The sequence below is a fragment of the Budorcas taxicolor genome, chromosome 2, assembly GCF_023091745.1.
Source record: "Budorcas taxicolor isolate Tak-1 chromosome 2, Takin1.1, whole genome shotgun sequence".
Lineage (NCBI taxonomy): Eukaryota > Metazoa > Chordata > Mammalia > Artiodactyla > Bovidae > Budorcas > Budorcas taxicolor.
In genome coordinates, this window is record NC_068911.1 from 21,749,965 (window position 1) to 21,767,524 (window position 17,560).

General features: G+C 41.5%; 1 protein-coding gene across 1 annotated transcript in view; it reads left to right on the forward strand.

Moving 5' to 3' along the window:
• COG7 (component of oligomeric golgi complex 7) overlaps positions 1–17,560 on the forward strand; it is an 88,498-nt gene that overhangs the window by 22,145 nt on the left and 48,793 nt on the right. The window contains exons 5-7 of the mRNA XM_052663529.1: positions 4,412–4,494; positions 5,684–5,806; positions 12,071–12,269. Coding sequence (XP_052519489.1) covers positions 4,412–4,494; positions 5,684–5,806; positions 12,071–12,269 — 405 coding nt within the window. The remainder of the gene's footprint in view (positions 1–4,411; positions 4,495–5,683; positions 5,807–12,070; positions 12,270–17,560) is intronic.

Below are 17,560 nucleotides of genomic sequence, written 5' to 3' on the forward strand. Positions count from 1 at the left end.
CAGGTGAATTCTACCAAAAATTTAGAGAAGAGCTATTGAATTGAACACCTATTCAACTTAAACTCTTCCAGAAAATTGCAGAGGAAGGTAAACTGCCAAACTCATTCTATGAGGCCACCATCACCCTAATTCCAAAACCAGACAAAGATGCCACAAAAAAAGAAAACTACAGGCCAATATCACTGATGAACGTAGATTATAAAATCCTCAACAAAATACTAGCAAACAGAATCAAACAATTTATTTAAAAGATCATACATCATGATCAAGTGGGCTTTATCCCAGGGATGCAAGGATTCTTCGATTCTTCTATATTTGCAAATCAATCAATGTGATACAACACATTAACAAATTAAAAGATAAAAACCTTTTGATTATCTCAATAGAGGCAGAGAAAGCTTTTGACAAAATTCAGCATCCATTTATGATAAAAAACCCTCCAGAAAGCAGGCATAGAAGGAACATACCTCAACATAATAAAAGCCATATATGATAAACCCACAGCAAACATTATCCCCAATGATGAAAAATTGAAAGCATTTTCTCTAAAGTCAGGAACAAGACAAGGGTGCCCACTCTCACCACTGCTGTTCAACATAGTTTTGAAAGTTTAGCCACAATAATCAGGGAAGAAAAAGAAATAAAAAGAATCCAGATTGGAAAAGAGGAAGTAAAACTCTCACTGTTTGCAGATGACATGATCCTTTACATAGAAAACCCTAAAGACACCACCAGAAAATTGCTAGAGCTAATCAATGAATATAGTAAAGTTGCAGGATATAAAATTAATATACAGATATCCCTTGCATTCCTATACACTAACAATGAGAAAACAGAGAAATTGAGGAAACAATTCCATTCACCATTGCAACGAAAGAGTAAAATACTTAGGAATAAATCTACCTAAAGAAACAAAAGACCTATATATAGAAAACTATAAGACACTCATGAAAGAAATCAAAGAGGACACAAATAGATGGAGAAATATACCATGTTCATGGATTGTAAGAATCAATATAGTGAAAATGAGTGTACTACCCAAATCAATCTATAGATTCAGTACAATCCCTATCAAGCTACCAACAGTATTTTTCACAGAACCAGAACAAATAATTTCACAATTTATATGGAAATACAAAAAACCTCAAATAGCCTAAGCAATCTTGAGAAAGAAGAGTGGAACTGGAGGAATCAACCTGCCTGACTTCAGACTATACTACAAAGCTACAGTCATCAAGACAGTATGGTACTGGCACAAAGACAGTAATATAGATCAATGGAACAAAATAGAAAGCCCAGAGATAAATCCACACACCTATGGACACCTTATCTTTGACAAAGGAGGCAAGAATATACAATGGAGGAAAGGCAATCTCTTTAACAAGTGGTGCCAGGAAAACTGGTCAACCACTTTTTGTAAAAGAAGGAAACTAGAACACTTTCTAACACCATACCCAAAAATAAACTCAAAATGGATTGAAGATCTAAATGTAAGACCAGAACCTGTAAAACTCCTAGAGGAAAACATAGGGAAAACACTCTGACAGAAATCACAGCAGGATCCTCTGTGACCCACCTCCTTGAGTAATGGAAATAAAAGCAAAAATAAACAAATGGGACCTAATTAAACTTAAAAGCTTTTGCACAATGAAGGAAACTATAAGCAAGCTGAAAAGAGCCTTCAGAATGGGAGAAAATAATAGCAAATGAAGCAACTGACGAAGAATTAATCTCAAAAATATACAAGCAGCTCATATAGCTCAATACCAGAAAAATAAACAACCCAATCAAAAAAATGGGCCAAAGAACAAAACAGACATTTCTCCAAAGAAGACGTACAGATGGCTAACAAACACATGAAAAGATGCTCAACATCACTCATTATCAGAGAAATGCAAATCAAAACTACAGTGAGGTACCATCTCACGCCAGTCAGAATGGCTGCTATCAAAAAGTCTACAAACAATAAATGCTGGAGAGGGTGCAGAAAAAAGGGAATCTTGTTACACTGTTGATGGGAATGCAAACTAGTCCAGCTGCTATGAAGACTATGGTTCTTTTAGAAGAAGGACAGTAGATGTGGGGTGGCCAGAATGTCAGGTCCACAAAGAGACCTGGCAGGGGCCCCTGCCCAGCAGGTGCTCACTGGTCTTTTTGAATTGAATTGGTTATGTGCTAAGAGCCTAGAATTCCTCTGGTTGCCAAAGCAGACTTTCTTTTTCTCTCTGTTGTTCAAATCAGGTTTACAAATTTGTCTGTTTAATGTATTGATCTTGAAAACTCGGATTCCTCTGTAAGGGCAAAGAAAGAAAGTGAAGTCGTGAAGTCACTCAGTCGTGTCTAGCTCTTTGCCACCTTGTGGACTTGTAGCCCGCCAGGCTCCTCTGTCCATGGGATTTCTCAGGCAAGAATACTGGAATGGGTTGCCATTTCCTTCTCCGGGGGATCTTCCCAACTCAGGGATTGAACCCAGGTTTCCCGCAATGCAGACAGACTCCTTGCCATCTGAGCCACGGGCTTCCCCTTTATAAGGGCTAAAGACCCACATATTGTTAATTTTAAGGTTTTACAGTGCTTTTGCTAAATGGATTTGCTGTTGGCCAATTCTGCTTTATTATTTGTTTCAAGAAATAACAAATTCTACTCTGTTGGGTAGAAATTTCTTAACATTGGATTATATATTTAGACCAGTGCTCATTGTAGCATTTTCTTTCTAAAAATATTTTTTTGACAGTCCACTAAAATGATGACAGTGTTTAACAGGAGTGATAGGATTGCGGGCAGTTTCTCCTTCATACTTACAGTCAGTTGGGGCTTCCTGGGTGGCTCTAGTGGTAAAGAACCCACCTGCCAGTGCAGGGGACACAAGAGACGTGGGTTTGATCCCTGGGTTGGAAAGATCCCCTGGAGGACAGCGTGGCAACCCTCTCTAGTATTCTTGTCTGGAGAACTCCGTGGACAGGGGAGCCTGGTGGGCTACAGTCCGCGGGGCCACAAGAGTCAGACATGACTGAAGCAACGTAGCACAGATGGATGTACACACACTGTCAGTTGCTAACAGTGTTCTCAACAAGCCAGGGCTTGTGGTATCCGATTGAGTCACATGTTCTACCCTTAACTTGACTTGTTTTTCACGTGTGTGATCTCCACACATGAGTTGATTCATTGTCTGGGTAGGAACTTCTGAATATTAGCTCACAATTAATCTGCATTCATCCTGCTGAATTCTTGCTCTTGGCTGCAACAGAAAACCTGGTAACAGTATGTACCTGTTTTCCGTTGTTCCCTCCCCACAGAGGGAGGGCCAGCAGAGCATCCAGACACAGGAAGTACAGAGGCCCTGGGGCAGCAAAGAGCATGATTTCTTCCTGGCACCTGTCAGAAGGTCTGCTCGTGCCAGTAATTTTTAGATCCTGTGAATACTAGCTTGGGTCCCATGAAATGCCTGTTTTTGTAGGTCGGAAGTGGTTAAGTAGCAGCAGCAGCGTACGGTTCAGCCTGTCCCTCCATCAGCGGTCCTGCTGTTGACCTGCAGGCAGCTGAAGTTCTCTGGGCTGCAGTTTCCTCACCCTGATCTGGTTGGTCTATGGTTATTTCAGACAACTTTTTACCCCTGACATTTTATGGCTCTAGTCAGGGCCAGGACGAGGTGAGGCAGGTGAGATGCCAAAAACACCAAGTTGAAGGAGATGCTCATCCTGCCCTTGTACAACCTGCAGAGTGAGAGCTCAGCCCCAGCCCCTAGTGCCAGCCCTGATTCTAATTCATTTTTCCATTCCATTCATTTTTCCACATGAGAGGTTTGCTTTGCTGTTGTATAACCTGAGCTCTATCAATGATGCCCTTTTTTTGTGTTTCTTTAAATGAGCAAGGTTGTTGTTGTTTTTTAAATTTTTATCTCTGTATTTTTGACTGCAGTGGATCTTCATTGCTGCGCCTGGGCTTTCTCTAGTTGCGGCAAGTGGGAGCTATCCTCTAGTTGTGGTGTGCAGGCTTCTCATTGCGGTGACTTCTCTAGTCGCAGAGCGTGGGCTCTAAGGTACACAGGCTTAGTTGCCCCATGGCGTGTGGAATCCTCCCAGACCAGGGATGGAACCCATGTCCTCTGCATTGGCAGGTGGATTCTTAGCCACCAGACCACCAGAAAAGTTCAGTGACGCTTACTGATGCACTGTTCTCAACAAACCAGGGCTTGTGGTATCTCGTTGAGTCACGTGTTCTACCCTTAATTTTACTTGTTTTTCACGTTTTTGATCTCAACGCATGAGTTAATTCATTGTCTAGGTAGAAACTTCTGAATATTAGCTCACAATTAATCCACATTTATCCTGCTGAATTCTTGCTCTTGGCTGCAACTGAAAACTTAGTAACAGTATGTACACATTTTCCATTTTCTGTTGTTTTTCTTTAGATCAGTCCAAAATGTTTGTGAAGGTTTTTAGTGAAATTGACCGGATGCCCCAACTTCTTGCATACTACTACAAGTGCCACAAGGTGAGAAGCTGTGAGTGATTGCCCCTGTGGAATGTTTGTAGAACCGGGCCATGGAGTCCCAGTTTCAAATCTCAGATTCTTACTTAAAGGTAAAAATGTTTGCCTCCATGCTCTCTGGCTTTTTTCTTTTAATTAGCCAGTAGGGGGTGCCCTTGGTCCAGCCTCTGGATTCATTTAATTGTAAGTTGGGAAAAAGAGTCATTGGTTTTCAGCCTTTGTTTTTGTAGCTGGATTTCCTTTACAGTGGAGGAGTTTTTAGTTTTTCCCATTTTTGTGTTTTGAGATTCCTTTAAAGCTCAATCACTAAAGAATCTGCCTGCAATGCAGGAGACCCAGGTTTGATTCCTGGATGGGAAAGAGGCCCTGGAGAAGGAAATGGGAACCCACTGCAGTGTTCTTGCCTGGAGAATCCCATGAATAGAGGAGCCTGGCAGGCTCTACAGTCCATAGGGTTGCAAGAGTCAGACATGACTTAACGACTAAGCCGCCACATTTTTGCCTTTTAAGGGAGATTCTCATCATAAGGTTTATTATGCTTTCAGTAAACCTTGAGAATTTTATCTGCTGTCTAGGTTTGTTGAGATTAGTTTGCTGAAAATCTTGACAGCTTCCTGGGCTAACTTAATTCCTGCAAATCCAATGCTCACATGTCTTTTAAGCAGTGGAGTTAGGACATGAAGCTAAAATACATCTTCATGGCCACCCCTGAGGTCTATTCAGAAGAATGGGGGCATGCTGAGTACATTGGCATGCTTTGGGAGAAAGATAAAAGGAGAAAGGATCACTTAGAGGGCAACAGATTCAAGCTCTAGATGACAACAGAGCAGGTGTTTCTCCTGCCTTTTGAAAAAATTATTCATTTATTTATTTGGCTGCATTGGATCTTGGTTGCAGCATGTGGGGTCTTCATTATGACCCGTGGGCTTAGTTGCCCCATGGCACGTGGGATCTAAGGTCCCCAACCAAGGACTGAACCCACATCCCCTCCATTGGAAGGTGGATTCCTAACCGCTGGACCACCAGGGAAGTCCCTTTTCTGCCTTTTTTTAAGCCAGCGGTCATCCGTGGGTACCTGCTTGCCCGGGAGAGTGGGCAGTGGTGGATCTCTTGCCGAGGTCGGGGGGCAGGAGAGCAGCAGGCAGTGTATCCTGGCGGACCCAGTAAGGCCTCATTTCTTCTGCCTCCACAGGTGCAGCTTTTAGCGGCCTGGCAGGAGCTGTGCCAAACCGACCTGCCCCTGGACCGGCAGCTCGCTGGACTCTACGACGCCTTGCTCGGTGCTTGGCACACACAAATCCAGTGGGCTTCGCAGGTAACAGCTCATCTGGGTTTTCGGGAGGACAGAGCCCGTGGTGCCAAGGGAGAGGCTGATGACCTTGACACCCTCAGCTCCACGTGAAGAACTTCCCCTTATGCTGCCATCACCAGAAGGGTTAAAAGATAAGCTTTGAAACCCAAGGCAGGCAAAGCTTCAGGTCTCCATTCAAACTCTTCTTATCGCTCTTATCTGTATCTTAAATAGGATCTAATGTGACAGTGTTGCTTGTTGTTCAGCCAGGCAGCCCATGGAATTCCTGGAGGCTGTTATCTTCTGATCTAAAAGCAGGAGGCCCTTAGTCAGGTTGTGCTTGAGTGAACCAGACCTTTTTATCTTAACTTGGGGTAAAATTTTCCTGGTCTAAAGTGAGTTTCCCTTGTTTTCACAATACACCAGGAGTTACAGGAGCAGTATAGAGTTTTAAAGGTGCCCTCTGACTTAGGGCAGAGGTGAGGCAGAGGAACTGCATTTCGTTGACTTTCAGGAACTTTCCATCCTTTACCTTCTCGAATATTCAGCCTTAAAGGGTATAAATCACTGGTCCCACGTCTTCGTGCCAGGAAGTGCCCCAGATCTTCTTTTTTTGTCTGAGTAATGACTGACTGGGCCTGTTCATGGTGTGGCTTATTATATTTTTTTCAAAATTCATTGTGAATCACCCTTCAAGTGCTGGTCAGTCATTCGCAGGCATGAACTTGACGGTGGTTGGAGATGATTCCTCATACAGGGTCACGTCGCTCAAGATCGTTGAAGCAGTCTTCTCCATCCTTGTTTCTTTCTTCTTGAACCGTTCAGTCTTTTTAAAGAAAAAAACAAGCAAAACAAAAAACAACCCCCTGTGGAAGTTTCATGGTTTTTATGTCATTGTCAGTTTTCAGTGGCCCTGTCCATCCACACTCATTTCTGTGTCCTTGTCTGCTGCTTCTATCAGGAGGAGTACAACAGTTCATGCGCATATGTACAGATGCCCCTCAGTGTCTGAGTAAAAGGACTTCGACTTCTCACACTTATATTCAGGCCTCACCCCAAGTTTTGTAAGATGTGATGTGTGTCCTTGTGTGCATGCTCAGTCGTGTCTGACTCTTTGCAACTGTGTGGACTGTAGCCCGCCAGGCTCCTCTGTCCATGGAAATTCCAGGTAAGAATACTGGAGTGGGTTGCCGCTTCTACTCCAAGGGATCTTTCCAACCAAGGGATCGAACCCTTGTCTCTTGGTCTCTTGTGTCTCCTACGTTGACAGGTGGGTTCTTTACCACTGAGCCAGCTGGGAAGTCCCTGTAAGATACAAGTATATGCTAATTTACACTTTTGTCCCATGGCCCGTTTTCTTTTCAAAATGTGAGGATGATACGTGACTGTTATCTTCTAAAGCTCAGTATAGCACAGAAGAAAACCAAAGGTGCTGGGGTGAATATGTCTCTGAAGACTTTTTATCCTCAGTATTTTAATATGAAAATTTCTAACGTACAAAAGATTTGAAAGAATTGTACAGTGAACACCCATGTACCCACACCTCCTGTGTTCTACAGTGAACATTTTGCTGTTTGCTTTACCACAGAGCTAGCCATCTCTCCATGTGTCCATCTGTTCACCAACTCATCTTAGTTTTTGACTCATTTCAAAGTAAGTTGTAAACATCATTCACTCCCAAACATACATATCATTGACTAGAGTTCAGTATTTGCTTACTGAGATTTTTTTAGGTAAATTGTGAACTGTGATGATCTTAAATATGCCATTTGATTAGTTTTGACAAATGCAGTTTAACCTAGTCCCCTACCAAGGTACAGAACGCAACTGTCATCCTAGAGAGTTCTCTTGCGTTCCTTCTCAGTTGGGCTTTGTGCCACCATCACCGAGGGCAACTGCTGTGCCGTTTTTTTCCACCATAAATCAGTTCAGCCCGTCGTAGAACTTCATGCAAATGGAATTTTACGGTGTATGTTCTTTTGTGGAGGGTTCTTTTATTCAGCCTGGTTTTGAAGCTTCATTTGTGTTGTCGTGTGCATCAGTAGTTCCTTTTCGTTACTGAACGCTCTTACATGGTGTGAATATATCTCGGTTTGTTTATGCAACCTTTTCTTGATGGACACTTGGACTGTTTCTAGCTTGGTGTGATTGTAAGTGGAGCTGCTCTGAACCTTGTTCTATAAGTCTTTTTGTGGATACCACAGGTTCATGTCTCTTGGGTAAACACATGGGAGAGGTACCCTGGGTTATAGAGTAGGTCTATATCTAGATATATAAGAAATCAGCACTTTTCAAAGTGGCTGTGCTTTTTCACACTCCCACACACAAGTACGTGAGAGTTCCGATTGCTCCACATCCTTGCCATCATTAGATGTTGTCAGTCTTTTTAATCTTAGCCATTCTGGTGGGTGTAGTATCTCACTGTGGTTTTAATTTGCATTTCCCTGATGACTAAGGGTGTTGAACTCCTTTTCTCATGCTTATTGGCCACTTGTATATCTTCCTTTGTGAAGTATCTGTTCTGGTGTTCTGCCTATTTTTTTAAAAAAATTGGGTAACTTGCTTTTTGAATTATTGAGTTATGGAAGTTCTTTGTATATTCTGGATATAAGTTCTTGATCAGATACATTTTGTAGATACTTCCTTCCAGTCTGAGCAGAGGTGTTGATTTTGATGAACTTAATTTTATCATAGTTTTCTTATATGGTTATTCTTTCTTTGTCCTCAGAAACTATCACCAACCCCCAGGTTGCAAAGACATTCTTCTTTGTTTTCTTCTAGATGCTTGTTGAGCTTTTATATTTAGTTCTATGGCCCATCTAGAATCAATTTTTGTGTATAGTGTAAGGTGGGGCTTCCCTGGTGGCTCAGACAGTAAAGAATAAAGAAGCTGCCTGCGATGCAGGAGACCTGGGTTCGATCCCTGGGTTGGGATGATCCCTTGGAGAAGGGAATGGCTGCCCACTCCAGTATTCTTGCCTGGAGAATTCCAGTGTAAGGTAATGCCACATTGTTTCTGCATGTTGTCTGGGTTAATTCCATGCCCCTTGTTGTGAAGTTTGATCTTGTAGTCTTTTGAACCTTTTGGTGGTTCTTTAACCAGTGGCCATCCCTTGTGCCAGATCACTTTAAAGGAAAAGGGACACCTTTGAGCATGAGAGACCTGTTGGTTGGTCAGCTGAAACTGTCAGCTGTAAACATTATAGTTCCAGCTGCCCAGCCAATTAGAAGGCTTTGGTTTAGAGTTGTTTAGTTTAATTCTTCCCCTGCCTCAAGTCATTTAAGTAGGAGATAAAAGTGAAGTAGGTATTCATTGCCTAGTCCTGTCTCACAATACCAGGAGAAGAGCCAGGATTTCTTTTTCTAGATAAGAATACTTTTCATTGTCTCCATTGGTTCCATCCTTTCTTGTAGTAAAATGTTTCTTTTGTCAAATCAGGAAGTTGGACTGGGTGATATCTAAAGATCTCTGTGATTCTTTTATGTTTGGGGGATCGTGGAGGGAATATTAACACTTTGGATAGAGACAGAGGAGGGTGTGTATTGGTGCAGTTTTGTGTGGGGGCAGTGGGAATATATGATGGAGAAACACTGAATGCAAGACAGGAGTTTGGCTTTCTCTAGAAGGCAGTGAGCATCTGGAGCAGTAGTGTGAATGATGTTACTGTTTTAAGAATCGCTTTGGTGTTAGACCATCACCTATGTAGTTCCTCTGCCAAAAAGTCTCACCAAGAGGAAGCATGCAGGTAAATCGAAGACCATTTTTTGAAACAGCTGTCCTGGACTCTTCAAAAATGTCAGTATCATGAAAGAAAAACAGTCAGGGAGTTATTAAGATTAAAGGAGACAAAAAGGCAACTGAATGTAATTTCACGATCTTGGATGGGATTCTGCATGATGACAAAAAAAGCTATTCAAAAGAACATTAAAAGGACAATTGAGGAGATTTGAACATGGACCATAGCAGGTATAAGTATTACATCAAAGTTAAGTTTGATTAGTTGCAGTGTTGTGGTGATAAGGCTGGCCTTATTCTTAGGCGATATATGCCGAAGTATTTAGCGGTAACATGTCATGATACCTGTGATTACCTTTCCAATGGTTTAGGAAGTAAAACATTTGTGGCAAAATATTAATTGTTGAATCTTGCAAGATTTAAACATTTAAAGCATAAGAAAAATTCTAAATAACTTTTAAAAATAGTGAATTTGGTAATGGTAAATAGGGTGAATTGATGAAGAAAGACTGAAGACAGGTAGGAAGCTATGTTTGGTCTAGGATAGTGATGGTAACGTAACAAAGGCATCCAGTTAAAAAATGGGCAATTGTTAGAACCTGGTAAGTGACAAAGGACCTGAAAGGAAGGAAAGTGGAAAGAGAGATTTTTATTCTGGTCAAATGGAGATGCTACTGACAGAAATAAGGAAGTTGAGAGAAACAGGTCTGAGGAGGTCAGCAGGAAAAGAATGAATTCCAATCTGGGACACTTTAAAATTCCAAGAGAGAGTGGCTCAGCTCAATGGTGACACCTAGTAGATGGCTGGAAGCTGTCATTCAGGAAATATAAATTGGTTGTTTCGGTATTTGTTGGGTTAAATGCAGATTTCCTCTGTCTGTTTCTCTCAGACTCCAGCAGTGATATTTATTAAACTAAATAGGTGCTCATTGAATTCACTATGAGAATTAAAAAATTTGATCTTCTCTTTTCATAATAATCTAAGAAAAGATATTAGCATATTTTGGACGATGTGCACGACCACCTTATAACCAGTTGCGGCCGTATGATTTCAGTGGGTGCATTTGGGTTGGTAGTCACGTTGGTAGTCACGTTGGTACCCGTCTTCTCTTGGGGGCTAATGAAAAAAGAGGTAATACTTACATGACATAAGTGCTGGTGTCAAGTGAGTGCTGTTTTATGTACGTTGCATAATGTTTTCTAGGATCCTTCCCTTTTTATGGCTGAATAATCTGTTGTGTGTATTTATCGCATTTTGTTTATTCATTCATTTGTAGATAAACACTTGAATTGTTTCTGACTTTTGGCTATTCGGAATAATGAAGCTGTGAACAGGGGTGTACAAACATCTGTTTGGGTCCCTGTTTTCAATTTTTAGGGGTGTATACCTACAAGTGGAATTGCTGGATCATATAATCCTATGTTTAACATTTTGAGGAACTGCCAAATGTTTTCCATAGCAACTGCAACGTTTTACATTCCCATCAGCCATGCATAAGAATCCAAGATCATGAGAAATTTTCCCTATGTTTTCTTCTAAGAATTTTATAGTTCACTCTTTAACATGTAGGTCTTAACATTTGAGTTAATTTTTATATATGGTATAAGGTAAGGATCCAACTTTTTTTTTTTTGTCATGTGGATTTCCAGTTTTCTGAGTGCCATTTGTCAAAAAGACTGTCCTTTTTCGATTGAATGATTTTTGGCACCCTTGTTTAAAATCATTTAACCATGCATGTGTTTTTCTGGGCTCTCTATTCTATGCCATTGGGCTATTTGTCTATTCTTACTCAGATGCCACACTGTTTTGACTATTATAGCTTTGTTGTAAATTTTGAAAATAGGAAGCATGAGATAGTCAATGTTCTTCTTTTTCAATATTGTTTTTGCTATTTGAGGTTCCCTGAAATTCCATATGAATTTTAGAATGAGTTTTCCTGTTTCTCCAGAAAATACTTTGGGGATCTTAATGGCGAGTACACTGAATATATAGATGGCCTTGGGTAGTATTATTATCTAGCTCAGTGGGTAAAGAATCTGCCTGCAATGCAAGAGATCCAGGTTTGATCCCTGGGTTGGGAAGATCCCCTGTAAAAGGAAATGACAACCCACTCCGGTATTCTTGCCTGGAGAATCCCATGGACAGAGGATTTGCAGGCTGGTCTACAAATGTGCTTCCAGATCCTCTAATTGATTCAGTGAATTGCTCTTCCTTAGCTCTGTTTGTTCCCTGCCACCCACGCCCTCCCCGTTTCTGCATTTCATTTTCACAGTCCTGTCTCTAGCCAGTATCTAAATACTACATGTGATAGATTTGAAAATAGTTAGGCAGACATGAAGTAGCCAGTTGTCTTGGAGGCAAGGCACAAGTCTTGCTAGTTTACTTGGCTTCTGAGCACATCTACATGGGTGCTGAGCAAAGAGCCTGGACCCTGTAGCTCTTGATTGGACCACTTCCTGGCTCAGAGGGATTCCTACAGGCCATCCAGGAGTCTGCTTCATTGGAAGGTTTGCTCCCATGTGATAACACGGATGCCTCTCTCCCCCTGCAGGTCTTCAAGAACCCCCACGACGTAGTAACTGTTCTGCTGATTCAGACCCTGGGGGCCTTGGTGCCCTCTCTACCCGTGTGCCTCAGTTCCGGCGTGGAGCGGGCAGGACCTGAGCTGGAGCTCGTCAAGCTGCTGGAGTTCTACGACGCCACCGCCCACTTTGCCAAGGGGTTGGAGATGGCCCTGCTCCCCCACGCACGTAAACATGCTTCCTCCCAGCTCTCTGACTTGCCTTCACTCACTTTTTTTGGGTGGGTCGGCGGGCCTGGGTTTGTTTACCTTTTCCAGTGACTGATTTTACAGACATAGAAAGGAGCAGTGTTTTCCTTCTCAACAGAGAGGGAAACCTTTTCCATGAAAACATTGCCATTATGGAAATAATTGTTGCCTAATATATTTGCCTAGCTCCAGTGCTGCCTAGGCGCTTCACCCATGCTGGGGAAGCGACAGGCACTTCTGCAGGGGCTTAGAGTATAAGAGGCAGGTGGACGTCAGTGGCAGCGAGTGGGCAGCGAGTTAGTCTGGGAGGGTGGTATCCTCTTCCTCTTAAGTCATCACAGAACCTCGGGCAAGTCAACCTAAAAAAGTAAGTTCAAGGGAACAAGTGGATTAGAGGAGGCTTTTGCAAGGGCAACAGCATATTTTTAAGGGCAAGGGTGCAGTATTAGGACCAAGGGCGGCTGTAAGGTACCTGGGCTTTCCCCAGATGCCGTGTGAGAGCGCTTTTTATTCCCGTTTGGGCAAACAATGCGTGGTGTGTTGCGTTTCCCCAGCTGTTTCCCATCTATATTAAAAGCGCCATAAAGCTTTAAGTCACACAGACCTCGTGAGGAATGCTGCTGTCAAATCAGGACGTCGCCTCAGGAAGGCCTGCTTCTGCCATTGGGCTGCTGCGTGTCACTAACTTGGTTTATTTACTAGTTATTCTCTTTAATTGCCTTCATGTGTAATTACCTCGTACATTCCAGGGAGTGTGTTTGTTGTTCGAGTTCCTGATGACTCATCGGGGGTTTTTGGCACACTTGCTGGTCTGGCCTCGGCTGTGGGAGAGGCACCGTGGATGTGGACAGCTTCCAGGGATCTGGACATCGTTGTCCTAGTGGTTGGAGAGTGTTTAGGCTGAGTGTCCTGCAGGGGCAGAGTGGAATGAAGGCAGGGCCAGAAGCAGGTTGCTTTCCTCCTACTGGTGATGGATATTGCTGAAGAAGAGAGAACCACCCTCTAAAGAACCAGATACAGAAAGTACTTTGTTAGTCAGCCATGGAAGTTTAGATTTTTCATGATTCCTATTGAGATTAAAAAAATATATATATGTATTTTTTAGTTTAAAAGTACTTTGGAAACAGACATAAAAATAAAAGAGCATGAAAATGATCCATAATCTCTTCACTCAGAGAGGCATGGGAACATTTTATTTCCTCCCAGTAGTTCATATATAAATATACATGTTCATAAATGTATATGAAATAAAGGGCTTCCCAGGTTAACTCAGTGGTAAAGAATCCACCTGCCAGTGCTCTAGATGTGGGTTCAGTCTCTGGGCTGGGAAGATCCCCTGGAGGAGGAAATTGGCAACCCAGTATTCTTGCCTGGGAAATCCCATGGACAGAGGAGCCTGGCGGGCTCTAGTCCATGGGGTCGCAGAAGAGTTGGACATGACTTAGTGACTAAATAACAACAACGTATGAAATAGGTGCATATATAAATATATACATGTGCATGTATCTTGAAAAATACTAGTTTATATGATCTTATACTCTCTTTTTTGCTCACATGAATGAGCATTTTTGTGTCATTAAGTATCTTCCTAAGACATGGTTTTTAATGACCATTTGATAATGATGGCTTACTTTAATTTTTTAATCCACTATTTAGAAATAAAACTTATAAACAATCTTGCACATTAATTTTGGAGCCCACTTCTGATTATTCCTTGGAAGAAGTTTGAAAATTACAGTTGCTAATAAATGAAAAATTTAAAGATTTTGTCACATTTTGTTCTGTAGAAAGTTTCTGCTTCTTTACAGATTCATCTGTAGTAAATAAGGCTCCTCATTCCCCCATGCCCTAACCAGCACTAGGCTCTATTGTTTTTCCTCTTGCCAGTTTCTTAGACAGTTAACAATATATTGTTTCAATTTTCATTTCTTTGATTACTAGCCAGTTTGAAAATTATAAAAAGTTATATTTTTTCTCTTAAATTGCTTATTCTTTTGCCTCTTTTTCTGTTTGAGAGTTTAATCTATTTCCGGTTAATTTATAAGGGCAATTTATGTAAAACAATGTTTTATCAAATATGTTATCAACAAAGCGCTGTTATAAAAATTCATGATACAGTTATATCTATAACATAAGATGAAACTCTCCTATAATCCCACTAGCTGGAAATAACCACTGTTAAAAATTTGGTGTGTATTCCCAAAATATCTTACATAGTATGGATTTTTTCTCATTATCAGCTATGTTGCAGATACGTTTTCTAACTTTCTAGTTTACCGTTAAGACTTTTCTATTTTAATGTATATATTGTATCTCTCTAAAAGGTTACGCAGTAGAAAATAAAAAAAAATAATTAGTTGACTTTATAGTTAACAAGCAATATGTTTGGAGTAGGAAAGGACAACCCACTCCAGGATTCTTGCCTGGAGAATTCTGTGGACTGATGAGCCTGGTGGTACAGTCCATGGGGTCGTAAAGAGTTGGACACCACTGAACACGTACACACACGTATTGGGTTTAGAAAAACCCAGAAAATACAAGGAAGGAAAAAGAGCAAGCTCAATCAGCCGTCCAGAAACAATATTTTACATTATATACACATGCATATTCTGTATATGAGTGTGTGTATGTACTTAAGTGCTTTTTATTTTTTATTAGTTTTTATTGGAGTATAATTGCTTTACAATGTTGTTACCTTTTTTTTTAAGAACTACTGTCTTTTTAAATTTTATTTATTTATTTATTTTTGATGGAGCTGGGTCTTTGTTGCTATGTGCAGACTTTCTCTACTTGCAGCAAGTGGGAGCTACTCTTCCTTGTGGTGGGTGTGTGGGCTCATTGTAGCAGCTTCTCTTGTTGCAGAGCATGGGCTCTAGGGTGTGGGGGCTTCAGGAGTTGCAGTGTGTGGGCTCAGTAACTGTGGCACTTGGGCTTAGTTGCCGTGCAGCATATGGGATTTTCCTGGGCCAGGAATCGAACCTGTGTCCCCTGCACTGGCAGGTGGATGCCTAACGGCTGGACCACCAAGGAAGTCCTTGTTAAATATTTTTAATACAATATTTTATTATCACCGTCACCCTCCCAGTTTTATATTGATGCAGTACTGTCATCCAGTACACAAATTTTCCTAGTTCCACAACAGTCTTTATAGCCGTTTCCCTACCTCTTACTAGAGTCTGCTCAGTGTACATGCATTATTTTTGGTTGTCCTTTCTCTTTAATCTCTTTTAAACCAAAAACAGTCATCTCATCTCTGGTCTTTCATGACACTGATGTCTTTGCAGAATACAGGATAGTTTTCTTGTAGAATGTCCTATAGCCTGGAATTATCTAGTTGTTTCCTTGTGTTTAGATTTAGATGAAACATTTTTAATAAGAATACCATACTGTTGATGATGTATACTTCTATGGCATCACATCAGGAGACACATAATGTCCAATTATTGGTGGTGGGTTGGATTAATCACTTGGTAGTTATACCTGCCAGGTCACTCCATTGTGAAGTTACCTTTTCCTCTTTGTAATTAATAATTATCTATGGGGTGATATTTTAGCCCATAGGAATATTCCGTTCCTTAAGAAACATTTACCTAATGACTTTAGCATCCATTTGTAATTCCTGCCTGAAGAAGCCTTTACATTGCTGATTATAAAATGGTAATATTCTCATATTACCATTCTCTCATTTCTTTTACATACATTTTCAGGCATTCTTTTGTGAAGAGATTTTTCTTCCTTTGTCTCTCTCTAATGTCACTATAAACTTATGGATTTTTAAATTCATTGTATTAAAATTATTTTCATTATTCATTTTGATGCTTAGGTTATTTCAAATTTGGTCGGTGATTGCCCCTTCAGGCTGGTGCCTGCATCATTTTGACATGTCCCTATCAGCCTTAGAGTGTTTTATTGCTTTTTGGTACACACAGATCCAGGAACATTTTGTACTGCCTCAGACCTGGAATCAGCCGTTTTCTCAAGGAGCTTGGTTTCTTCTAGTGGGAAATGGTATTTAGGAACCAAGATGTAGCACCATGCATGCTTATTGTTGCTGGGCAATTATTACTTCCTAGGCCCTTTGTGAACAGAGCCAGGAAATACATTTATTTTATTTGTTTATTTTTTCAAAATTTTTTTAAATTTTATTTTTTAATTGAAGGATACATGCTTTACAGGATTGTGTTGATTTCTGCCAAGCATCGACATGAATCAGCCATAGGTGTATGAACTCAGGGAACTCAAACCCGGGCTTCTTAACAACCTAAAGGGGTGGGATGAGGAAGGAGGTGGGAAGGAGGTTCAAGAGGGAGGGGACATTTGTGTGCCTATTTATTTATCTTTGGTTGTGCTGAGTCTGTTGCTACCTGGCCTCCTCTCTAGTTGCAGTGAGCAGGGGCTTTTCTCTAGTTGCAGTGAGCAGGGGCTTTTCTCTAGTTGCGGTGAGCAGGGCCTCCTCTCTAGTTGCGGTGAGCAGGGCCTCCTCTCTAGTTGCGGTGAGCAGGGCCTCCTCTCTAGTTGCGGTGAGCAGGGGCTTTTCTCTAGTTGCGGTGAGCAGGGGCTTTTCTCTAGTTGCGGTGAGCAGGGCCTCCTCTCTAGTTGCAGTGAGCAGGGCCTCCTCTCTAGTTGCAGTGAGCAGGGGCTCCTCTCTAGTTGCAGTGAGCCGGGCCTCCTCTCTAGTTGTGGTGTGCAGGCTTCTCATTGCAGTGGCTTCTCTTGTTGCAGAGCACGGGCTCGAGGGCACTCAGCTGTCAGTAGCTGTGGGACTAGGGCTCAGTAGTTATGGCTTCTGGCCTCTGGAGCACAGACTCAGTAGTTGTAGTACACAGCTTATTGCTCTGCGGCATGTGGGATCCTTCCGGATCAGGGATTGAACCCATGTCTCCTGTATCGGCAGGCAGATTCTTTACAACTGAGCCATCAGGGAAACCCCATATTTTAAAAAATTACCAGTTTATTCTGATATTTCCAACACCAGTAGATTTTTACCTCTTGCCATTCTCTACTGCATCTGTTCTCTCCTACAGAGAGAATCATGGTTTCCATCAGCAGTGGGTGTGCATGTGTGCGTGTGCATATGTGTGTCTCTGTGTTTTTTGTATACACATACAATTACTTTTCATGACCCTCTTACAGATAGGTCAAAAGGTATTTACTTATTCAACTATAAATGGGCTAGTTCTAGAGTGCTGTATGCTGAGAATGCCATGCTAAGCAAAACCAGACAGAGTCCCTGCTCTCATACAATATATATTCCAGTGGGAAATAGCCAAA